The sequence below is a fragment of the Apodemus sylvaticus genome, chromosome 7 (assembly GCF_947179515.1).
Source record: "Apodemus sylvaticus chromosome 7, mApoSyl1.1, whole genome shotgun sequence".
Classification (NCBI taxonomy): domain Eukaryota; kingdom Metazoa; phylum Chordata; class Mammalia; order Rodentia; family Muridae; genus Apodemus; species Apodemus sylvaticus.
Genome location: NC_067478.1, coordinates 64,078,468 through 64,104,075, shown reverse-complemented (window position 1 = coordinate 64,104,075; position 25,608 = coordinate 64,078,468). Strand labels below are relative to the sequence as shown.

General features: G+C 50.1%; 1 protein-coding gene across 2 annotated transcripts; it reads right to left on the bottom strand.

Moving 5' to 3' along the window:
* Positions 1-1,341: 1,341 nt before the first annotated feature.
* Slc24a1 (solute carrier family 24 member 1) lies at positions 1,342-25,608 on the bottom strand. 2 transcript variants are annotated; one of them, XM_052188033.1, is made up of 9 exons: positions 23,833-25,608; positions 14,198-14,251; positions 12,894-13,002; positions 9,424-9,507; positions 8,520-8,611; positions 4,920-5,519; positions 4,148-4,237; positions 3,194-3,360; positions 1,342-2,125 (listed from the first exon to the last, which is right to left on the bottom strand). In XM_052188033.1, the coding sequence occupies exons 1-9, from the start codon at positions 25,606-25,608 to the stop codon at positions 1,876-1,878; spliced, it is 3,222 nt and encodes a 1,073-aa protein (XP_052043993.1). In that variant the 3' UTR covers positions 1,342-1,875. The 2 variants fall into 2 exon arrangements, with proteins under 2 accessions (XP_052043993.1, XP_052043994.1); XM_052188034.1 differs by lacking the exons at positions 8,520-8,611; positions 9,424-9,507; positions 12,894-13,002.

Here is a 25,608-nt window from a genome sequence, read left to right as displayed (position 1 = left end):
TATGAACTCTTTGTACAGCAAGCATGAGGACTGAGTTTGATCCCCACCATCCACATGAAACCTAGATAAAAGGCAGGTGCCTGTAATCCCAATGCAGGGGAGGAGGAGAAGTGAGGAAGGAGCTCTGGGCGTGGCTGAGTGCGCCTGTTGAGCCTAATCGTGGAGTTTCAGGCTCATGCACACACACACACACACACACACAGCACCACACGCAGTATGGGATTTGGACATGATATATTCTTTATCAGTCTTCTCTTGAGCTTTCTGACCAGATGCCCTAATGATGGGGTGACTGCATCCATGTTTGTAAAATAAAATACCAGCGAATCCAGTTTTCATTGAAATTTAATAAAAGTTACTTCCAAAAAATGGGAATTCCGAAGTACAGCCCATCTTGAAAGAAGAATACTTGAAGACCTCCACCCTCCAATCCTAGAATGACCCACTGCTTTTCTTTCCCACCTGTCCTGCTGTTTTCTCACAGGCTACCACATCACTCCTAGTGTCTAGAACATCATTTGGAGCATAATCTGCAGACACTCATGTTCCTTGTGCTCTGAAACCAAAGACATGAAAATTGTATTTCTAACATTCTCCTCAGCTTGATTCTAGTAAAAGCAGTGGCCAAAGGTATTTAACATGCAAGCATATGGAACCTCATAGAAAGTATTTAACCATGACTTTTTAAGGTGTCCTTTATGACATTAAAAATAAGATACTCAGCCACGCTTAGTGGCCGTCTTTTAATCCCAGCACTCAGGAGCTCTGCGAGTCTGAGGCCAGCCTGGTCTGCATAACAAGCAGTACTCTTTCCTTTCTTGCTGTGTCATCACTGTGCTGAGCATTTTTGAAATTTCTCCTTTGTAAACTGCCTTGAGACCCACTGATAAACTATCCAAAGGACTGGCCTTCTTTCTTTACAGTCTTACCTAGGTTGGCATACAAACATAGCACTGAGCCCTAGATCTCTTCATACATGAGCCAGATCCGGCCTCTGCAAACACATCCCTTTGGCTCTTTATTAGTGAAGTTGTCACTCCTGGGCAAGAAAATGCCCAAGAGCAGCAGGGCAGCTGTGTCAGAATAATCCTTTGAAGTGACCACCGATGGAGACAAAGGAATGTGGATTTTCAGTAAGTGCTTATGTTTAAATAGCCCTAAGAGTAGTTTCCTTTCTCAAATCTCAGCCTCCGATTCAAACCAAATCACAGACTTTCATTCCCTAGGCTGCTTTCTGTTTTAATTTCATTTTCCAGAAATGCAACAATAAAAGCTGTTATCTTCTTTTTAACACAGAAAACATTGGCATGCATTTTTTACAGGACTGTGGGGTAAGATAACATGTATTCCTGCCCCTGCCCCTGCCCCTGCCCCCTGCCCCAAAGCCTTCACTTCTTAGACTCATTAACTGAACTCACAAAGACAGCAAACCTGATGTGGCTTCACAATTGCACCAGGAAGAATAGCACTTGGCGGTGCATATTTAGGGCAGTGTTTGGGAGAACGAGCCTTCGACCCTGCATGTTGCGCCATGGCTCTTCAGGAGTGACCAAGGAACTGTGAGCAAGGGTACTTGTCTTCTTTCTGCCATCCCAACAGTAACCCCAGGTCTCGTATAGGAAGCCCTCTGGCTGCATGACAGCTGCTTGCCTGAGTGGTAGGAACTCTCCCTTCCAAGGTAACACTCTTGATCCACCAGAAGCTGCAGATGTTTGCAAAGAGAAGCCTCAGCTATGATGACCGTCACTTCTGAGGGTCTGCACTGCCCAGTTCACATTCCTGATCATGTTTATTATTGGATTGGTATGGTAAGAGGGACAGTAACTTCCAGCGTGGTCTTCTGCTCTATGTCCATCTTGAGCATCAGTGGCAGAATCAGACAGACACAGGGCAGGATATGATTCGATCTTCTAACATCACACTGATGACCAGGAACACAAAGTAAAGAAGGAACATGGTGAAGCCCAGGACTTTGTTCATTCTCCATTTACACGATGCAATTGAGAAGATTACAAACAGGAGCATGAGAAAGAGCAAGACAATTGCGCAGAACAGGCCATTGCTGCTGACGGGGACAGGCTGCAGGGCATTGATGAGAGAGAAGAGGAGCCAAGGGACAGGCAGGCTGCAAAAGAAAACTAGTGTGAGCAGTGGCCACGTTCGTAGTGCCCCTGGGGGCTTGATTAGGGTGATTAGTTAGTGTCCCGGGGGCTTGATTAGGGTGATTAATGTCTTAAGGTTTTCAGAGCTCTTGCTTTCACAGTCACAGGATGAAGCAGAAATCATTAACCTCAAATCACTGATGAGGAAATGCAGGTTAGAGAAACATAAGTTCTTGGCAGAGGGCTCAAAGCTTGTCACTGAGAGCCTAGGTTAAGACAAGTGCTGTGAGCTGGGCTTATTAGGATAGCACTAGGCACAGAGGCAGAGGATCCTCAGTTTGAGACTAGCCTAGGCCAGTAAGACTGAGTCCCAAAAACACAATGAAAAAAGTAATGAGTCTGATACCCCCACCCTCATCTCCACCCCCAATTCCCCACCCCCACCCTCCCCCCAGTCCCACCCCTGAATGTTTATCAATGTATAATAGGACTAACCCTAGTCAATGTGGAACTAGTTTAGCAGTTTTTATGATTAAGGCCTACCTCAGGATAAATTTTCTTCAGTGATCAGATCTGATACCTATACCACCCACTGCCCCTCCCTAATACACACACACACACACACACACACACACATTCCAAGCAAAATAACCAAATATAAGACATGAGCAGGTAAATGAAACTGACCCACATGCTCTGACAGCCCTGGGAGACTAGGGTGAGGGAGGGAGTGGTTAAACAGGAGGGTGGGGTAGTACTTGTTTCTATAAAAGTTCTTGCTCCTCTGAGCTAGCAGGAGCCCACATAGGAAGGAAAAGGAGTGGCATGGCCCCTTCAGCCCCTGCTCTGCCTCCTTGAAGGGCAGTATTCTCTCATACGGGGAAATAGAATAAATGAATGGACCTCACATCCCAGTCAGCTAATTTAGGGCTGTGGTGAATGGAGGGTGGATCCTTCATTGCCTCTTAAGGACTAACCGTACAAATGCTCTTTTGTTGCGTCTATAATGAATGAAGAAGAAAGTCAGCCAACTGAGCCAGTGCAGCTCTAGTTATTCTGAATATGCCTTAGAAAGTAACATTACCACTCACCCCACTGTGATATCAAATATGTTACTGCCCACTGAGCTTGACACGGCCATGTCTCCCAGGCCTTTCCGGGCGACGATCACACTGGTAATGAGGTCAGGAATTGAAGTACCTGCTGCTAGGATTGTCAAACCCATAATCTCTTCAGAAATCCCAATGGTTTCACCAACCTGGTAAAACAGCAACAGTGATGAGAAACCATGGCAACCCCAGGTGGAAAAGCAGAATTCCCAGCACCAGTGACTCACTATATAATCAAAGCACCAAGGCTCTGAACATGCCCTTTGCAGGAGAGGAATAGGTATGGGGTGGGTGATAAAGAGCCAGGCCCCTATCCCAGGCTGCAGGGAACCACACAGCTCTTCACTGAGTCACTGTAAGTCTGACGATACCAGATGTGTCCCTCACTGTCATCCCAACTGTAACAACTCTACACGCCCAAAGAACTGCCCCTTCAATAGTCTGCTCTGTCAACATCTCTTTCCTGGACATGTGAGCTCTGCTGTGCACTGGGAGCTAAGCCAGGCTGCAGATAGAAGTTCGGACAGTACTGCCCATATGCTTAGCCTAGAGAAGAGCCAGAAGTTATGGCTGTGTGCTGAATTGTTCTGGGCAGAACACAAAATCTCGTGGTCCTCGGGCAGAGGAAGACTGACATGGTGCCAGGGAGCTGACTCAGTGAGGGACAGGATTTCACCACTCTGGGAGTCAGGCCAGCCTGTCCACTGGAATCCGGATGTGAAGGCTCTCCTGTGCCATGAAATAGTTGAATACCAGTTAGGATGGGAAAACCATGCTTGGAGAGCATCTGAAGGGATGAAAGTCTACTTTTAAAAAGCCTTTACAAATAGCATAGCAACCACAGGTGCCCTCTTAACAGTCCTGGATCCTGGAGACACAGCTTAGAGGGCAAGCACTAGGACCTGCTGGTGGAAGACTGAGCCACTGTCCACTCACCTGGTGAGCCCACCATACCATGAGGTATGAGAACATGGCTATCCAGATGATGGATCCCAGGAAGGTAATGACAAAGAACTTTCTGGACTCCTGTGGGGGTTGCAAAGGGAAGAGAAATAAGTTGCAGAGGCTACCGGCCTTTGGCCCCTCTCTGAGGGAAGTCCAATATGTGATGAGGTCTGATGGATGGGATGTCTAATCATGAGGAAGATCAGGAGCATGAAGCTGTGTCCCTGTCCCCAGGGAGCCCCCTGGAGTCAGTCGGTAAGAAGAGCCTGGGTGTCAGACAGGCATTCTGCAGGACCTGCCTGGAGAGAGCTATGGACACTCTAGAATCACACCCAGCTAAGTACTCGAATTTGGCTTTTGAACCTCCCCCTGCCCCGTTCCTCTCCAGACTTTATGTGGATTGTATTATTTCCCTACAGAGAGAATGATTATGGAGAAATAGCAATTATCAACCCCGGTTTTCAGACTTCATCTGTGAACTCTGGATGGCACACAAGGCCATCATCATTCTCAAACTAAGATCAGAATACTGAGATTGGAATCCAAGAGGGACTGGTCCACACTGCTTAAGGTGGCAGGCATAGGGCACAGCTGAGGTCTCCAGCTCCTGACTTAGGTGTGGTACATCATCCCCTGCAGAGGCTATAGTTCCACTCCACATCCTCATGATGACGTTCATCCAGCTAATGTTCCCCAGCCTAAATCATAAAGGCCTCATAGCTCCTCAGGATGGGCAGCCTGTGACCCAGCCAGGCACTCTCACCTGCCTCCGCACATCAGGTATTGTCAGCCACAGTGGGAACACGATGGGCAGGAGAAAGAGGTAGATGGCCTGCTTCTGCCTGCTCTCAGGCCACTCCAAGGACAGAGGCTCCTCATTTTCCTCTTCCTCCTCCTCTTCCTCTTCTTCCTCCTCTTCTTCCTCCTCTTCCTCCTCCTCTTCCTCACTGTCCCCTCCGTCACTTCCCCCTCCACCGTCTGTACCTTTCTCACCTTGGGTGGCCTCACCTTGGTCTTCAGCATTGGCTTCTGTTTCACCCTCACCATCTTTCACCTCAGTGTCTGCTTTGGTTTCATCTTGCCCTTCATGGTCAACATCATTTCCTTCTGCCTCAGTTTCCCCTTCATGGTCAACTTCATTTCCTTCTGCCTCAGTTTCCCCTTCATGGTCAACTTCTTCTCCTGCCTCAGTTTCCCCTTCTTGTTCCTCTTTTCCTTCTGCCTCAGTTTCTTCTTCTTGCTCATCTTCTTTCCTTTCTGCCTCAGTTTCCCCTTCTTCATCTTTTTTTCCTTCCGCCTCAGTTTCCCTTTCACCCTCTTCACCTGTCACTTCTCCTCTGGGTTCAGCCTCTTCCACATCTTCCTACAATCCAAAGACAGCAGATTAATGGCCGGCAGCAGCTCCACCTGATTTTCACCCCACTTGCTCCCTGTTTTTATTTCGTTGCTATCAGACAGCATCTGGACAGTTACATATCCAGAGGAGAAAGCTGGCCCAGCAAACTTCCCATCATGCCATGCCTGCCCAGTAGTCATCCAGCCTTTATTTGGTTACTTCCAGGGCTGGAAAACTCACCATCTACAGCAACATCTTCAGCTCTAACAGCATTTTCGGGTTTGAAATCAATATCTACATCAAAGCACCGCCACCCCACCGCATAGTTTACTCTTTGGAGTCATATGCCTAAGTACTCTTGCACAGGACAGCACCTCCGTGAGTTGAAGTTGTGTGGGTCCTCCAGCTTCCTGCATGCTATGGTACAGAGGCTGGCACCACTAGATGAACTTCTTCTAATTAGCCATACCGTGAATGGAACATCCAAAACTGAACACAGAACCTACACACACTGGAACAAGACTGTCTCCTCCCTTGTCCTAGGTTCCAGGCTTCCATGGCCTGATGCTTTGTCAGACGCACCACCTTGCTAAGTCTACTGAGCTCCCAGACTCTTATAGTGTGTGTATAAGATGATGTATAAGATGATGGTGATACATATTCCTTTTTGTCGCACATTCTTAGGTGTCAGACACAATAGGAAATGACTTCATAATAATAACAATAGCATTTGCTGTATTTCATGGACCCATCAATACATAGAATTATACCCATCCTACTAGTGGAGAAACTAGGGTAGAGGAAATTGCCCATGGTCCACAGTTTGTATGTGATGGCATTGGGATTTGAACATCTGTAGTTCAATTTTCTACCTCTTGACCACCAAACTAATATCCTGACCCAGTCTCTGGCTTTCAAACTTGTTATCTTGGGATCTTATTAGAACTGCAGATTTCTGGCTTTACCTGTAGCAGCTGACTTAGCACCTCTGAGATAGAAGCAATCATCTGTAGCTCACATGTTCCTTGTCCTACACACTAAAAGCCACCAACTCTGACCGTCCCAGGTATGAAATGACCTGTAATATGCTAGTCTATTCCCTTAAGCAAGTTTTTCTTTAGTTTTTTTGAGATAGGGTCTCTCTGTGCAGCCCTGACAAACATGAAACTTGATATGAAGACCAGGGTGGCCTTGAACTTACAGAGATATGCCTGTGTTTGCCTCCTGGGTGCTGGGATTAAATGCACGCTCCATCATGCCCAGCCTACTTGGAAATTTCTTAAGCCAGGATGCTGGAGGACCTGCCCTGGGGATGCTGACTCAGTGGGTAGGCAGGGAACTACTTTTTAAAGTTTTCCCATATTCTCCTAATATGCAACCAGAGTTGAGGATCGGCTAAAGAAGCAAAGTGTTACTCTCTCAAGATGCCTGGGCTTTGAATCAGCAGCGAATCGGGTTTGTCTGCAGTCACTCCTGCCTCCCTCCTCTGGCCCCACTGCAAGAGCAGATTTCCTGAGAGGGCAGTTCATTTAAGTCATTAGGTGTGAGACCACCCAGCTGTAACACCTTCCCTGGCTCCCAAAAGAGTTATCTTGTGATCTCATTGGAAATGCATGCCTAATAGCTCTGGTGAACCACAGCTCCCTTCTGTGTTGCAGTGAAGGTTTCTTATCTTTCCCAGGACCACAGCTCCCTGGTTATGCATTAGACCCCTGACATGTGAACAGGTTGAACAGATTCTAAGACAGGGAACTGGTCACTGCTTGATCCCTATAGACCAGAGGGTAGGGTTGAAGCCATAGCATCTGCACACAGGGAAAGCAGGGGGGAGGCAGCAAACGGAGTCAGGGGCACCTTCTTGGGCCTCTACCCAGCTCCCTCTGAGGCTCAGCTTTATTTCCTGGACTGAGGCTCCAGACGCTTCTGCATCCTCTCAGTTCTCTTCCCATGAGTTGGCCATAATGGGCCTGCTTGGTGCTCACATACCAGAAGACATCTGAGAGACAGAGCCCCAAAGTTGCCTAGACTGTGGGTGAGAGAAAAGTGTGCCTCTGGTGCTGAATAGGAAAAGCAAAGCTAGAACTAACGCCTGTGTATTGCCAGTCCCTCAACCTGTATTGAATGCATCGTGAGCCAGGCAGGATGTTTCCCTCTAAGGCAGAGGTTGACATGGCTCAGACTTGGATGCTGCCTTCAGGAGCCTCACGATCTGGTAGAGGAGCCAGGGGAGGCTCAGAACAGGAAGCAGCTGTGGGAGCCCCGTGTCAGGTGCAAAGTCCTATGAGCACTGGGATTCTGGCTCATTGGGGAAGCCCCATAGACAAGGGAGCTTTCCACCCATACCAGGCCACGTAAGGCTTTGTAGGGACGGAGAGGGAGGGACTCTAGGGAGGGGGAGCCATGCGAGCAGGACCCATAGTAGGAAAACACGGATATAAAATAAGCTTGACCAGAGAGTACTGAAGAAGATGCTCTCAAGGCAAAGTGGTGCCTTAGGATCCACGGATGAGGAGAGCGCCTGCAGTGAAGCCTCCCACCCAGCACTCTCCCTGCACTCAAGCCACTGGTGGTCTGGACTGTCACACTAGCAATTCCTTATGTTCTCATAGCACGTGGCTGTGCATACACACTCTGAGATGTGTATTATCTTATAGCACGTGGCTGTGCATACACACTCTGAATACGTATTATCTTATAGCACGTGGCTGTGCATACACACTCTGAGATACGTATTATCTTATAGCACGTGGCTGTGCATACACACTCTGAGATACGTATTATCTTATAGCACGTGGCTGTGCATACACACTCTGAGATATGTATTATCTCACGCTCGGGAGTTGCCATGAGCTTTCTGGGTCTGGAAAGTGTGTGCTTTTTTTTTTTTCCAAAGGGCTTCGGAGAAGGGGCATGGTTCACCCCACAGGGATAAACAGGATTTCAGGCCTTTGAGTAGGAATTATTTGGCCAGAAAGCCCTTCCTTGGCGTCTGAAATTCCTCCAGCTGTGCAGAGGCTGAGGGCCTACCTGGCAGCCTGGATCCTCCTCCTGATCTCCCTTGGCGTCTGAAGCAGGGGCTGGAGTGACCGTGACCGCAGGGAGCTCGGCTGGCTCCTCCTCTTAAAGGACAAACACGGGTTAGGTGAGAGCTGAGCGGGGCTCTGGGAACAGAGCAGAGACAGGCAGGAAAGGGGCTAGGGACTGGGAACTGTGCCTGCCCTGTCCCCTGATTACGTTAGGGATGAGAGGACATCTGGGAAGCATTGCCCTGTATTCACAGGCATTTCCTGGAATTGTGGCCAGGGATGCTGGAACTACTTGGGTTAATGGATCAGGGCTGGTCCTTTGAAAAGGATTCCGCTGAGTTCAAAGGCAAACTGCTCTGAGGCCAGGGATCAGAACTGTGGAGAACAGGGCCTCTGAACACTATGAAATGCTCATGTTAGCTCCAGGTTAACAACCTCTGGACTGTGTGGCTTTGGGCAGTTCTCTCTGAACCTTGGCTTCCTGGGCTATGCAAGAGAAAGAATGTCTCTGTGGGTTGCTGAGTGAGCTGGGTAAACCTGGTCAATGCTGTCCTGCCTGCTAGGCTTCTGTCACTGGGCTCCAGGTCACCTTCCCCCAGTAAGCCTGCTCACGTCAAACCAGTCATAGCAATGTTGTCCTTGTGTAGAAGAAATAAAGTCTCACTTGGAATGAGATTTAGGAAATAGGATATGGGAGTTGGGTGCCCCCCTGGCCTTCCCGTGTCTGCCTCATCTGAACAGAAGAAGGAGGAAGCTACTGGGAGTCTGTCACAGAAAAAAATCACTGAAGGAAAAGCCTCAGGGACACTGACTGACATGTGCCTTGGCGGCTGCTCTGCACTGGCTGTGGCAGGAGTGGGGTCAGAGGCAGGATAAACCTGGCCAGTGGCCAGCCTCTCTCTCACCGTCTGGGCTGCTTTCTGCTTTGCTCTGGGGAAGGACGCTGGTTTCCTGATTCAAACTCTCCTGCTTGTCCTTGGAGGGGTGGGCTGCAAAGGAGAAAGGAAGACATCTTATCTGGGGCCGCAGGGGCCGCTCAGCACAGCTTTCAGTCAGGACCCAATGCTGATAGGACTTAGAAGGCTAGCTTAGGCCTGGGGTGTCTGGATCTCTTCTCACAAGGCCTATTCCTGGTGCTTCGGCTGTAAACTTGGCTGAGTCCCCCTGCCATCACTAACTAACTATGACCTTGGGCAAGTCACTCCCCCTATTTCCTCTCTGATAAACATATGGCTGGTTTGGGACCTGCCTGCAGGATGCATTTCCTTTATGACTTCAAGCAATGCTCATTTGAGACCTCTGATCCAAATTCCGTAGGATAGTCCCTGCCAGGATCAGTCAGTGATATCCATGATGGGCAGGAAGAGTAGATCTGACCGGAGAGGACCGTGTTTGCCATCTTGGACTAGATAAGCTGTAAGGTCCCTTTTAGCTTATTCTTTACAAACTACTAGAAGTCAGGACAGCAATCCTGTGCAGGCTGCTCCAGGGGTCTGCCGCCCCTGAGCTTTGGCCATACCCCGTGGATCCAGGCACACAGATTCCGAGTGGGGGGGTCACATTTTCTTGGGGTAGATTTTGCTTGAGACCTCTAGAGTAGCCAACACGGAACAGCTGCCCTGATTTCCAAGAAATAATGGAGAGGGCGCCTCTCTCCCTCCATAACTATGCGCCAGGCAATGTGCAAAAGATTTCCCATGAGTAACACTGAGGGAGAGAAGGAAGAGAGATGGACCGAGAAGCAGGAATTTAGGCAGTCCTGTCAGCTATATGGCCCGGGGGTGGGGAAGAGCTGCCAGGGCAACTGTAAAATGGTCACACGGAGTAATGGCCGCGTGGTTCCTCTTCTAAATGAGGCTAGCTCTGTCCCTGGGTTACTGAGGAAGCTTGTGTGTGTCCTGCAAATGGCAACATCATGATGCACCCAGAGCCCTAACTTACAAATGCAGTAGACAGGGATGCCTGACCCCGGCAGTGCTTCAGCCTCACCATCGGGCACACATGCTGGAGCCTGAGGGCCCGGGTGTGAATCTTAGCCTGACCAGGTGTGCTGTAGTGATGGCACTTCACCCGTAAAAGCCTTCCAGGGTCGTAGTTGAAGATGGTTGGTGGATTTATGCAGGACTGTATTTAAAACAGCTCCTAGATGTCACGATGTTACTTTTTGGCTGTAACAATGATGGTGGTGGGCTGACAGCAGTAGCGGCCAGCAGCTATCCACTGAGGGAGCAGTTCTATGGAGAAAATGCCCATCAGCAAAGAGATCCTGAAGATCCTCTAATGGGCGAGGGAGTCAGGCAGACTGTAAGGATGCTGAGAAGATACAGCCTGGGAAGCTGGGTGGAATGAAGCCTCTGCGTGGCTGCAGGATGGGCAGGAAACAGAAAAACAACCCTGGCATTTCCTCCTTGCTACCTGTGCCCTAAGCCCTCTGCGGTGTTCAGCTGCTGCTGCTGCCGTGGCAGTAAGTTCATTTGCAGAGTCTCCACTGTGGCCCCTCTGGTCCCTCAAGGTGTCCTGGCACCCAGCTGGTCTTCCTGGAATGTTCAGGACTTCAGAACAACTCTGCCACCTAGATTCAATCAATAGCTATAGGATCCTGCTTAACAGAGGATTGCCATAATCAAAGAAAGGCGAACTGGGCTCCCCACCCTGGCCCTGGCACATCTGTTGACTGCTGGCTGGAGGGAGTCACATCTCTTGCCCTGGCCTCTCATTTCCCAGGACTGCCGGATGTCTCCTTCACTGCTGCTCTCTCCCACACCTCTGACTGAGAACACAAGAGAAACGTGGGACCTGAGGGAGGAAATCACCACCCTGGCCAGGAGGTAAGAGTTCAGAGGACAGGGATCATCTTTGTGGACAGAGCTGGATCTGGGAAGGTCCACCGGGGAAGGGTGGAAACACCTGGATAGTCATCTGGAATCTGCCCAGGAAACAGACATCTGGGGTGGCTTGGGAACAAAGGCCTGGCGGGGTGGGGGCACCTAGCCCTCCTGGGCAGAGGCACTGGCCAACGATCAGACTCCAGCTGCATCCCAGGACACACCTGCAGTTATTCAATGACCTATGGCGTACCACAGCCACAGTCCATATAACAGGTCTTGGCTGGGACAAAGGTCACCAGCTTCCCTGGCACTGTTCCCTCAAGTGCCCTGTCCCCACCCAGCATGGCTGGATCATCTCCTTAGTGCCAATCTCCTCTGACCTCGGCCTGGCCCCGAGCATCACATAATCCTGTTAGGACAAGCAGACCAGCTGGCAGCCGCTGCTCACGGAGGTGGCTGGGTCTGGGAGTCCCGCAGTCCATGCAGGAGAAGTTCTTCGTTTTCAGGAACTGGCTAGAGACAGTGATTCTGCTGGGAATGGTTAGCCATGACCTAGAGAGCCAGGCCAGGTCCACCCCAGCCTTCAGCACCCAAGGCCGTCCCATCTGCTTATTCTGTTCATCTGGGGCTTGTTGCCGTGTTGCCCAGGCTCACCTTGAAGCATTTCTAAGAGAGGTCTCACTGCCTTACCTTCAGCCCTGCTTTTTCTAGTACAATATACTTTTAAACACATAACGCCCCGTGATGTGTCTGAAGGGGTAGGTCAGGGCATTATGAAATTCTGAGATCCCGAATGTGCCTCTTAACCGGAGAGGCTGGCCAGGGGTCTCCCTGGGCTCATTCTTTTTGTGCCATGTGGAGGATCTCCTGCCTGACTGCATGCCCCGGAACTGACCAACGGGAGCAGGAGAGTTCCCGAGAGGTGGACAGTAGGGTGGTTAGAGACAGGTGGGGTAGCACTCTGGGGAAGTGACTGGGAAGACTTGTGAGGTATGGGACTCTCCACCGCTGCTATTACGTCAAGTTCAACTTCAGCACCTTAGACACTGCATTTACCCTGTGCACTGCCCCGCCCCAGAAGTGGCTGTGACATATCCTAAAGTGCCCTTTAGGACTCCTAGCTAAAGCGGAGCTGGGAGAGTCAGCTTCCTCGGACTCCAGAACTGAATACAGAGCAAAGAGAGATGCCAGAGGGCTATTGAGGTGTCCCCTGGAGCATCCCGTGGGACAATAAATCTGTCCCAGCAAGATCCAAATAGGCCATGGCATTTGTGTCCCGGCTGTAGATAAAGCCCTTCATTTTACAGACAGGGACATGAGACAGAGAGACAGGAGAGTATTACGTAAGGACCCCAGCCACCATGTTCCACAGAGCTCTGCCTTGGGGAGCCCAGGCCTTCCATCTTCCCTGCCTTCCAGGCTGTCTAGCTTTCACTACCCACTCTCTTCTCTGATAACTGTCCTCTCATCCCAGCGTTTGCAAGTCCCAAATTCTCTCCGGTAGCAGGAGGGGAGGCATGGCACGGGTGCGAAGAGGCCTTGCTTACCTTCCCCCAGGGGGTCCAGGCTGTGGAGCATGAGGTGATAGATGGTGCTGCGGATGATGCTGTTGTGCAGAGAGGCCGAGCTGCTCCCTCGGGTCAGCACGGACGGGAGCTGAGCAAGGGGAGAGCCGGACAGGCCTCAGTGGGTCCCTGCCCGTCAGGGGAGGGCTGCAGGAGAGCCTCCCCTGCAGCCTGCCTCCTTCCCACAGAGACCAGACAGAGGGCTTCCTTCGCCTCCAGCTCTCTCTCTCCCTCCCTCTGATTCCTCGGGGACAAGCTCCTTCTGCGCCCTACATGAGTCCCACGACCTCCACAGGGAGCAGGCCTCGTGGATCAGTGGTACCATGTGATGGAAAGGTGTGCACCTCCCAGCAAGCAACCTTTCTAAAACCACACCCTCATCCATATCCATACAGGCAGGCTGCTGTGCAGATGGGCCACACAGAGAGCCTGACTGTGTTTGCTTGTTCCACGCCCAGAGATAAGCTAGTGTTCTAGGATCCCCATCTACAGAAAAGAAGGACAGGCAAAGGGAGGTGATATAGCCAAGATCACGCAGGGAGAGAATCAAACTAGCAGCCCAGGTCTACTGATTGTGAGCCCACTGTGATTTACACCCTCAGAAACCTTCCACGGCACCAACAGGTCTTGGCTTGGACAACGGTCGCCAGCTGTAAGCACACCTGTACTGCACACCGATGGGGCACACACCTATTCATAGGGACACACTGAAATACCCTAAGATTACCCTTTTTGCCTTCCCTGCCTCGCTCCAGTTGAACTCTTCTGCCACCTAGTGGCTGTGACTATTACAATGGATATAGGAGGTTTCTGCGCCACCGCCCCCCACGCCCACCCCTGCCTCTTGTCAACGTTCCCATAACTCCTTCTACACGGGGCCTTAAGCTAGTCTTTCAGAAACCTTAGGCCCTTCCCCCAAGTTTCTTAGCTCTGGATGTGCTGAAGTCATCAGTAGTAAAACTTCTATCAATCAACATTGGGATTGGAAAACAGGCCTTGAGTTTCTCTAGTCCAAATTGCATCTTAGAGATATATGTTAAGAATTTAGTTCCCAAACTAGCACCATGGAGCCTAGAGGCCCTCACTACACAGCCTACTCCTTCCTGGCTCACCCTGCTAGCTCCCAGGAGCCTTCCAGGCCTCCCTGAGTTGAGCAGGTTACACAGCATCAGGGCCACAGCAACCTGGTGTTTAGACATATCCTGAGACCCTGCACTATCCCTGCTCCAACCGGGCTGCTGCATTCCCCCCCTCCCCCCGCTGGGTCAGCTTCACGCATCACCCACCTTCAACTTCCTGTCGTCCTGTTGCTCACTTTCCTCAATGGCACCATCACTGGGCTGCAGAGGGGAACAGAGGTCAAGAGATGAGTCACAAGATGTCACGGCTCTTCCTGTCCATTCCGTACTTCTCTGTAGGGAAGCTGCTACTGCAAAACACCCCAGGAGCTAATCTGTCCTCAGAAACTGTCTCACCGTGCCCACCATCTTTTGTCTTAAATGTGCCACCTGCCTGGAAAGCACATCCAGGCTTCTTGTCCTCCTCCTCCTCCTCCTCCTCCTCCTCCTCCTCCTCCTCCTCCTCCTCCTCCTGTTTGTCCAGCTTTGGTTCCTCCCTCCTCATGCCTCAGGTCTCAAATGTAAATGTCACCATCCTCCATCTCTCTATCTTTTTAAAAGAAGATTTATTTATTATTATATGTAAGTATACTGTAGCTGTCTTCAGACACACCAGAAGAAAGTGTCAGATCTCATTACAAATGGTTGAACCACCATGTGGATGCTGGGACTTGAACTCAGGACCTTCGGAAGAGCAGCCAGTACTCTTAACTGTTGAGCCATCTCTCCAGCCCTCTATCTTTTTAAATTCATTTATTATTATTATATATATATATATACAATGTTATATCTGCATATATAACTGCACACCAGAAGAGGGTGCTAGATCTCATTATAGATGGTTGTGAGCCACCATGTGGTTCCTGGGAATTGAACTCAGGACCTCTGGAAGATCATCCTGTGCTCTTATCCTCTGAGCCATCTCTCTAGCCCCCTCTGTACATCTCTTATAGATATCTACTCTTTTCTGTCTTAGCATTTCCCCCAACCTCTTTGCATGTGAAAAGACATAAAGATGCAGTGTATTTTTAAAGCGGATGATAGATTTACTTCATCAATTTCTACCCTTTTCCCTGTTCGTGTCCTTTCCCTCTGCCAAAGATGCCTTCTCTGTCCCTCTCTGCTAACCTGGATCGTACCATTTGTTCCTGCTCAGAAAAATCAGGGTAGATTCTTGTATAAAGCTTTCTCCACGACCCTTTAATCTGCACCCCACCCTCAATCCCGCTCTCCCCTTGAAAGTTGAACAGCATTAGCACATCTTGTGATTCTAAAATCTTGCCTTGGGATCAGATAAGTGCCTGCTGAGGAGTGAGACCAAGTTTGAAAGAACTTGAAGCCCACCAGGCCCACTGTCTTTGCATCTGAAGCCTTGAAATGCCATCTGAGGGATATGTGAATTGTCTACTCAGCTAGAGTCCAGTCTTTTATTTATTTTTATAGATGAGTGTACTATGTGCCCAGGCTAACCTAGAATTCACTATACAGCTCAGGCTGGCCTTTGTGGTGATCCTCCTACCTCAGCCCCCTCTGTGGAATGCTTTGCAGAAGTAAATCACCATCCCCTAGATCCTACATCTGTCTGTCTGTGTGTCTGTCTGTCTGTCTGTTTTTACCATGCAGTGATCTTTTGATGTAGTCATCTCTGTTCCCCTGACATGTGGCTCTCCACAAAGGAAAGGAGAGTGTACAGACAATCCCAGGTGGCCTGTGGCGCTATCTCTAGGCACCAAGGTCTCTCAAAGTTGCCTTGGTGGCTATCGTTACATTCCCCCCCCCCTGCTTCCGTTATTGGCCACCAAGGCCACCCTGCAGCAGAACAGCTTCATTCTCTGTTCAGCTCTGAAAATACCACCTGACCATGGGCTTCCCTCCCGTCCAGTCCAGCCACTCTGCTTGTATACTGAGCACGTGCCATTGAGGGTGTGCACTGTGCTACGGAAGGGACTATGTTGGTGGTTATGCGGAGAAAAGATATTGAGGGCACAAAGTTTGCATTCAGAAAGGAATTGAGACATATCCCACAGACGCAAGGCAAAGCAGAACATGGGTCACAATAAAAGAGGCATACGCGGTGCTGCTGTGTGAGGTGCGCCAGGAAGGCTTCCTGCAGTGGACAGAGTGACGGCCTTTGAAGGGTAGGGAAGGCTTGAGCGGCTGCCACTCACTGTTAAAGAATGGCCTTCTAAGTGAATGCCACAGAGCTGAAATGACCCAGCTGAGTGTGAGGGAGAGCTGCGCGCTTCAGTGAGCTCCTCTAAAGCCTTCGCAACACCCCCGGGGCTTTATCGAGAAGGCAGGCGGGCTGCCACTGTCCACCCACCTCCATGTTCCTCAAGCCCAGCGTTCTCCCATCGAGGCCGCTGGATACAAAGAACGGTTTGCTCTGTCCACAGAGAGCCAAGAGACTGATCTTCGCTCCCCAGCGCACATCCCTAATGGTTTTCTGCTTCTCAGATTTATTCCAGCTAAAAAAAAAAAAACTGTGTGCTCATGGGCAGTCTGGTATGCACTTCTAGCTTTGATGCCTTTTGTAGGGGTGGGGTGGGGTGCAAGATCTTGCTGTTTAGCCCCTCCTTGCCTTGAATGCTGAGTTACAAGCTCATGCAAGACTTTTTTTTAATTACTATATTTTGTTTATCATTGTTACTGTGTGTGTGTGTGTGTGTGTGTGTGTGTGTGTGTGTGTGTAAGTCTGAAAACAACTTTGCAGAGTTGATTCTCTTTCTACTTTTTGTGAGTTCCAGGAATCAAATGCAGATCAACAGAAAAAAAAAAGGTTGGTTTAGTATGAATGAGTGTGAATCTCTACCATGTGGGTACTTTGTTCTCAAGAAAGTCAGGAAGGGGTGTCGGACCCCTGGAACTGGAGTTAGCCGTGGCTGTGAGTATGATCTTCTGCCTGCCTCACAGCCCATACCCGTGAGCCAGCAGGCCTGGGCTCAGGCTGCTCAGCTGGGCCTCCACACTTCTGCCTCTAGAGTTTGTCTCTTCAGGTTGAATCTCCACCCCTCAGCCACAGTGAGCTCCAATGGCCTCAGTCACACTGTGCCCCCTCTATGTTCTAGAAGCCCACTGTCCCCTAGAGAGAGAACCTCCTGTTCATCCACAGCGCTGCACTGCAAACAGCTCTTTCATTCAGCTGAGTTTTGTCTTGCATTTTGAGAGGGTTTCACTACGCAGCACTGACTGGCCTGGAGCACAGAGATCTGCCTGCCTCTGCCTCCCAAATGCTGGGATAAAGCATGTGTGCCACTATGGCCAGCCTGTGACTCTTTTTAATAATCTACTTTTTATTTTTGAGACAGCCCTGGTTATCCTGAAACTGTAGACCAGGCTGGCCTTGAATTCATGGAGATCCCTCTGCCTGTCTCCTGAGTGCTGGGATTAACGGTGTGTGCTGAGGCCACCACCCAGTTAAATAACGTACACAAACCCAGTGCTTCCCCACATCCAAACTTTGTTGTTAAACTCATAGATCAAACGCATCAGACAAGTGATCTCCCACTGAGCTATCTCCACACTCCTCCAGGTGTGCCCCTCCAATGCGATGGACATAAAGAAGTTGAACTGTTTTGCACTTTTTCTTTGTGAATACCTAGTGCTCGGTGGGCATCTCACACTTGCTTGTCTGCACTCATTTCAAGTGCTCAGCTGCCGGAGCCAGGGACCACGGCACGGCACAGCCGCAGTCTCATTTCTCACAGACAGCTCCCGCTCCTCTGGTCCAACCACAGCACAGGATGGCAAGACCAGACTCCTTCAGGGCAGCCTCCTGTATCCCGCTCTACCAGGCTTCCCTGGCCCTCTGCAGTATGAAGTCCCTCAACACTTGCCTAAACATTTCCACACAATGCTGTAACTCTTGGCTTTGACTCCTCCATCTTCCCCACCAAGGAGAACCTTTGTGTAGCTGATGAGGCTTAGGTTACAGGGCCTCTCTCCCTTTACATGCCTAATTTTGTAGAAGTGGTTTTATATTCTCCTTCTTAATAAGTATCAGGTACCACAAAGGCTGGACAAACTCCAGTTCCTCCATTAAGCTGAGCTCCAGGAGAGCCGGGAGTGTGTTTGATTTGTCACCGTATCACAGACCTAACAGGCCGAGAGTATCAGACAGGGTCTCTGTGGCCTTGCTCTGTCTCTCTCACCTCAGAGATTTGGCCCTCCCTTGATTATGGTATCTGTTATCAACCCACAAATTCACACTTCCCACCCAGACCTGTGCCTCGTCTTCAGGCTCCTGTGTGTAACCACCTCCTGGACAAGCATCGAAGAGCCCAGACTCACCACTCCCGAGCAGGGTTCCTGAGTTTCCTGAACCGATTTTCATTTTCCCTCCGGGATTCTCTTTCTTTGTGACTGGATCACTCTCTGCTCCTTTCAAAAAGCTCAGCACCATCCTCGACTTCTCCTGCCCTACTCATTGCCAAGTTCAGACGGTAACTTCCTCAGAACATCTCCATGGACAGACAGCTGTATGCATGCGTGCATGTGCACACACACAGCTGGACAGCTGGGTGCTCCAAACAGCTCCTAGTCAGACTGGCTGCTCCTCCTCCTTCCATCACTGTGCACCTAAAATTCATTCTCTACATGGCAGTTTGGGGATGGCCTCTGACACAGGACTCTGATCATCTCTTCCTGTGCCTCAAATGAAACCCAGTCAGTATCTAATTCCCATGTGCCCTATCCTTCTGAGTACCTGTACCAGTCTCCCCACCTTGATCACTAATGGCACTGATGTGCCCAGTCCTTCCAGCCCTGGGCTTTTGAGAGTACTCTTCCTTCCTGCGGGAATGCTTGCTGAGTTCTATCCTGAAGCCCTCACAGTAACTCCTCACACTCTGAAATTCCCTTATTAACTACCACTCTCATCTCTGTGCCCCTCACTAAGCAGCTGTTTGTTGGGTTTATTCTCTAATTAGTTCAGGCGGCAGAGCATCCGGCCTGCACACGGTCCTTCGTAGAGCGCCATGAAGATTACTTGGGAGTAATCCCATCATGTTCCATGGGAGAAAATATCACTGTGTTGTACGAATGCCTGGAACACCTCTACAGGCACACACGTATCCGTGGAGACTACAAGCAGCTGGAGTCTGCCTGTGTGGATGTTTGTGCTATGCTATTAATAAGTGTCTCTGGTGTCATCTGCTGGCACTGCCCACTTGGGGGACTCTAAAAACACCCCATTATCCAAGGAAAGGCATGCCCTAGGCAAGCACTCGACCATTGAGCTGCAGCCCCGGGCCTGGGGAAAAATGATTCAAAGATTGAGATGAGCTCTCTTACAGCACAGTAGCTTCCCTGGAACCTAACACACATGGGACCCTCAGAGGTAGGAAGGGCCAAGATGGCTGCTTTCTATCCATAGGCTCCCCATTCTACAGCAAGAAGCTGGCTATATAGGCCACTGATATGACCCTTCATGACAAATGCCAACCCTGACAAGAGATAGGAAGACCATCCTCTGCAGATACCCCTGCTTTGCCTGGGTGTGTCTTGCTGGTTAAAGAAGAAGATTCCTACTGGGGAGAAAACAAGCCACAGCATGTTCAGGACCAAGTGCCAGGCTTTTCCTCAGAGCCTCACATCCTGAGGGATTCTTTGGTGCAGAGTGTAGAATGGTTTCAGCCTTACGCCCCTTTTGCTATTGGCACTCCATAGGGCCGCTCTTCTGCCCGTGGCTGGCCCTTTCCGGCTAAGCTCCTCACTCCACGTGCAATGAAGGACCCGTCACTCCTGGATGCCAGTGTAGGATACTGTAGGATACTGGCTCTCCGTGAGCACACGTGGCTAAAGACGTTCAGAGATTTGTAATCTGGGGCCAGAAACAACACATAAAGTGCCTCAGCACCCAATATAAAGTTCCCAAGAGAGCTAAATGCAGACATTTTACCATCGCCATACTGGGATCCTAAAAGGAAGCTTACACCAGTCGATGTGAATCTGACAGTGCTGCCTTAAATGTCAAAAGAGACGCTCTAAAATGCTCTCCACAGGCTGCTAAGGTGGCTCAGAGGGTAAGGTCTCATGACCTGAGAGTTATCCCCTCAGACCCACGTGATATAGAACCAACTCCTCGGATTGCCACACATGTACTGTGGCATATGAAAGCATGTAACACATACACTAAATAGATGTAAAGATGTAAAATCTAAAGATACATATATATGTATATATATGTATATATATATATATATATGGAGAGAGAGAGAGAGAGAGAGAGAGAGAGAGAGAGAGATGATCAATACTAAATAATTTCTTTCTGGAAATAGTATAATAGTCTTAAATATATTTTATTAGAATGACAGCTCCCAAGAAACTTCTTCACTCTGGTTCTATGTGCTTGGAACAGAATGCAACATAAACTGATCACCCAGCTAAGAAACCTGGCCACACCTGTTGGGTGAAAGTTCAAGGCCCTCCCATGGGAGAACCCCTGCACACGACCATGCAGCGCCCCTGCTCACTCACTGTGGAGCTATTTACTTCCTAGCTACAGGAGTGCCATCGAGCTGTGAAAGAGAGGGTTGGTATAGCTTGCAGAGCAGAAGGCTTTTATTGCCTGGCTTTAGCAGAGTCTGCTGATGCCTGGGCTGTCTCACCCCATTCACGGCGACTGAAGGCCTGGGAGAACAGCAATGTGATATCCCACACAGGATTCTCTTCCTCGATGGTAGCTGTATCCTTCACACAGCCTTTCATCCAGGTACTTAACTAATAAACAGTGTGCAGAGTTCCTTGCCTTGTCCATGGATCAGGGGATAGTTAACAGGGCACCTGAGTTAAAACCCAAATATACTGATTCACCATCATCACTATCACTGACTAACTGTGTGTCTTTGGCCAGGTTAAGTGCCCACTCTGAGCTCCTGTCTCTTCATATGTAAGATAAGGATAACAGTCTAGTTTTGTAGAATTTAATAAGAAATTGTTGCAGGGCAGTGGCATACAACTTTAATCCCAGCACTCAGGGAAACAGAGGCAGGTGGATCTATGAATTCAAGGCCAGCAGCCTGGTCTACAGAGTGAGTTCCAGGACAGTCAGGGTTACACAGAGAAACTCTGCCTCAAAAAAGAAAGAGAGAGGAGAGGGGGAAGGGGAGGGGAGGGGAGGGAAAGAAGGGAAAGGGAGAGGGGGGAAGGGATAAAGAGGGACTGTAAAGGCACAGGTCCATTGAATGACCCCTCATAAGCATGGATTCCCCTCCTGACTCCTCTCTTCACTGAACAGGAATCCAGTCCCGGAACTGGTCTTGAAGAGACTGAACCAAATACGTACAGAATAAGACTCTGGGACACACTTAGCTTTCCCACCCAGTGGCAGAGCTGAAGCAGATGGTGCAGAGGAAGGGGAGGAGCTGCTGTCTTTTTCTCTCCTGTGTTTCTCTCCTTGCCTGGTCAGAGGTCAGAGCTGCACTAGCCCTGCTCCGTGGATCCCAGCATGCCTTGCCCTGTTTTTCTCCAGACTTGTCAATTTCAGAGCCATGGCTGATGGGGAAGGCTCAGTTTCTCTGAGCCCTGCCTTCTCCATCAATGTTTAGCTAAAGGGATCCATTGATCCAGGAGAGCCACTATCCAGTGAGAGGGAGGAGGGGAGAGGAGGGAGGAGAGGAGGTTACTTTCATGGTCTCATCAGTAAGGAGAAACACTTTGCAGGGCAGGCACAGGCTTACATTACGCCACAAAGATTGAAAACCAGAATGGTTCTCTACACCAAAGATTGAGTTTGCACAGAACTGCTTTATAGATCAATGCATTGGCTTGTCCTCTCATTGACGGTGAGATACAGTATCACTTAGTCCCTGTGGTCAGATCACAGCTGTGTGATCGGATCATAACCAGTTAAATTCAGACACCAAAGAGGGTGGTTTGCTCTCTCTGTAGCTAAAAGTCACCCAGAACGGAACTCTAAATCATTTTTAAACAACTACAGTTTTTGAGTTATTTATACTTATTCATACATGGACATTATTCGTGGCAAGTCCAGTGCATTCATATGTTAAATACTTCTGGATTTACCTTCAAGTATAGTTAGTAATTCAACATTTCATTAATAACACTGTCAATTAAAAATCCTGCTGAATCAGTGTCAACATAGAGTAAGAACACAGTTGCGGATCAGCCCCTGCTTACCGCTTGGCAAAGAGCTGCTACTATTGGCCCTGGACAATTAAGTTGGACAAATTCTCCATTAAAATTATGGGCTTTGCAGGCCTTGCTCAGGCGCGGCAGAAATCTCAGAGTGTGTTTCAAGGAAAGCAGAATCATTACAAAGAACCAGGGGGCACGTCAGAGGGGGCGTGAACAAGACTGCCCTGACACACACTAGGGATTTTCTCAGAGAAGCCAGGACTCCGTCGAGGCTCCTGCTTCCTCAGCTTGAATTATGCAGCAAGGAAACACCCTCTCTCTAAGCCTGCGGCTTCCTGGAGGAGCAGCCTGAGTGGAAACAGCAGTGATTAGGGAGTCAGACAGTAGTTCTGACCCAGCCAGCACTGTGACCCCGGGCAGGACTCTCCTGCCGCCCTCCACCCGACTGTGCCCTGTATAAATGATACATGGAGGAATGACCACTGTGGTGGGGCTTGTCAGAATTGGACTCATTTGGACTGAGACACTACCAGAAGTCAGCATTAGACAGAACCTTTCGGTAATTAAGTGGACTCTAGCGTTTACCCTAGAGACTGGGAAAGGATGGAGAGGAGACCTGTCCAGGTCATACCGTTAATTGAAAAGCAGTATCAGGTGAGAACTCAGGGGATCTGGCTTTTGGTTCCATGCTCTGACCAAAACAGTGTGTTAGTTCAAAAATTCTAAAGGAAGTAGTGTAATCCCTTGCCTCCTGTTGCAGAGGTTGGTAGACATCCTGTCCACTCATCAAAACTGCTAGGGATTAAGTAGTTAAATCCTACGCTCTTTGCACGAAAGATCCTGCTCCCACTAAAAGCTATGAGCCAACCTTTACCCAGACTCACCCTCCAGGAACAGGAAGGACAGGGGTCCCTATTTGGGATTTGCTTTCAGAGGTCACCTCCCCAATATGATGCCATCTTTCAAGTCACTGAACCATCCAATGAATTTAAACAGGAAAGCTGCCCCACCCCCACCCCGGGGAAAGTGAGAAGCAGCCTCAGCACATGCATGTCTGGTATCAGGTCTCCAGTACGTACAAACTGAAGGCTGTGCCTGGGTGCTGGCCTGTCAGTGAGTGAGCGGGGCTCCCCTCATCTCCGATATTAAATAAGGGAAAAAAACCTCCCTCCCCAGACTCCACCTAAGCCACACTCTTTTCCAAGTCCAGCCTGTGAACAACCATACTTGAAAATAATGGGGCCACCTAAACTCTGAACTCCCTGTACTCGGGAGAGATTAGCATTTTTCCCTGTCCGCCCCTTCCATCTCTTTTCTTCCTCCAAAATCAACTCAAATGGCATTTCCTGACACCCATCAGAACAAGCTGGATTCAAATCCTGACTCTACTGCCTGCTTGCCCTGTGACCCTGGATGAATTTTTTAACTTCTCTTCCAGGATCATAACCACGACCGGTATTTAAGATGGGTGGGGTAGAGCCACGGCCACACGTGCAGGCGGCAGAGCTCAGGCAAGCTGGAAATAAACCGCGGGGGGTGGGGGGGGGTAGGAGGGTGGGGGGTGGGGGTGAAAGGTGGGGGCTGGGGGTGGGAGGGAGGAGCAGCTGCCTCTGGCAGCCTTGTCTCTGCCCTTTCTCTAGTCCTTAGCCTCCTCCTCCCGTCTCACACCCAAGAGGCCTGGGAAGGCTGGAAGCAGACTGCCTTACCTGACTGAGGTCTCCCAGGGCCATGATTTTGGCTACTGGCCCCCTGCTTAGCTGTTCTTTCACCCAGAGCTCAATCTGCTTGTTCCACTTCATAGTGAACACGTAGAGCGCGTAGGCCAGCAGCAGCAGCAGGCTCTCCCACCAGGCAATGAGACTGTCCAGGAAGAAGACGATGAGCATGGACAAGTCGAGGATGTAAAAGGAGACATCGCGGAACAGGGGCCACCAGGTGAGGTGGAGGATCTCCCGGGAGAAGAGGGCGCAGGTGCCGATGACAAAAAGGATGTTGAACACGGCCGAGCCTACGATGGTACCAATACCCACATTGCTGTGGGAGATAAAGACACCAATGAGAGAGGTGAAGAGCTCAGGGGCAGAGCCTCCGGCAGCCATGAACGTGGCCCCTGCCACGTCCTCGGAGATCTGCAGTTTGTCTGTGATGACGCCCAAGGCAGGGACGAAGTACTCATCGCACACGATGGCCAAGGCCACAAACACGTACATCATGCCGAAGATGTGTAGGACCACCCAGCCCTGTCGTCGATCCTCCACACTGAACAGGTCTGGGGGATACTCCGCCTTGGGGTGGAGGTTTGGCCAGCCAGGCGGCAAGGCTGAGGGACTGGAACCAGGTGCCTCTGGGAACAGGATGCTTGTCGTGCTTGGAGATGGGGCCATGGGTACAGTTGCGGCTGGCTCCACAACCACACAGCGGTGGACCTGTGTGGTCACGGTTGCCTTGCCTTTGGGAGTTACTAGGGTGCTGTGTGCTGCGGAAGGTCTATTTTCCCTGTTGGTGGCTGAGGCGATTCTAATGGCTGGTGCACTGGTTCCGGACAAGGGGTTGCTAATTCTCCGGGCAGCAGTAGCACCTTCGATGGTTACTGGGATGCTAGCCATCATTTGCTCCTCAGAGGTGGCAGGTGTGTGCTGCAGGACCGCTCCCTGGGGAGTGGTAGAACTATTTCTTTCCCCTCTTCTAAAACTTCCCAGGGAGTTCTTTTCCACCAGACTTGGAGAAGTCACCAGATTTGTTTCTACTCCACTTGTTAAGAAAGTCGGGGTGTTGAGAACCTTTCTCTTGAGAGGAGCTGCCCTGGTTTCTCCTGCTGTTCTCTCAGATCTGGGCTCTGACAGCCTATAGGTTGCCATGGTTTCACTGTCTCTCTCTGCTGATGTGAGGCTGACTGTGCGAGGTGCACCTGCTGGGGATGGGGTATGCGTCCTTCCTTTTTCTCTGTGGTGAGCTGGGCTGGGGCTCTTCCTTTCGCCTCTGGGTTTTGGGGTGTAACTTTTGACCCTCTGTCTGCCTGAAGTTAAGATGAAGTGACTTGGCGCTCTGCCAGGTGTGGGTGGGATGTTTTCTTTTTGTCTTCTTGTGCCAGCTGCTGCAGGGCTATAACTGGACTTCAGTGATGTTGGGGGGATCTTGGTTGTTCTGGGTGGATTGGGGGTATCCTCCATTGGTGATGCGTCATCCATGATCACTGTGTCTTGGGGTACTAGCATCTCACCCTCCCCTTCAGAGCTGGCCTCTGGAGGGTCACCGCCCGTCACTGTCATCTCATCATTGGGGAGGTCCCTGATGGCCAGTTTAATAGGCTGCTGGGGGGAAAATTTTGTCCACATTGAGGGGGGATTCTGGGGTCTCCTCAGGTGCTGATAAGTGGAACCAATGATCAACATTCCCAGGAGGAAAAGGAGGCGACTCCAGTGAAGCTTCTTTGGTCGGAGTAACCGCCTCTCCTGTGTCCCCATCTTGATCAGTTTCCCCAT

Coding starts and splice junctions, on each gene's coding strand:
- Slc24a1 (XM_052188033.1), bottom strand. CDS start 25,608: ATGGGGAAACTGATCAAGATGGGGACACAGGAGAGGCGGTTACTCCGA. Junction 8,612..9,423: donor AGCAGAAAGCAGCCCAGACG/GTGAGAGAGAGG, acceptor TTGTCCTTTAAG/AGGAGGAGCCAGCCGAGCTC. Junction 3,361..4,147: donor TGGTATGGTGGGCTCACCAG/GTGAGTGGACAG, acceptor CTGTTTTACCAG/GTTGGTGAAACCATTGGGAT.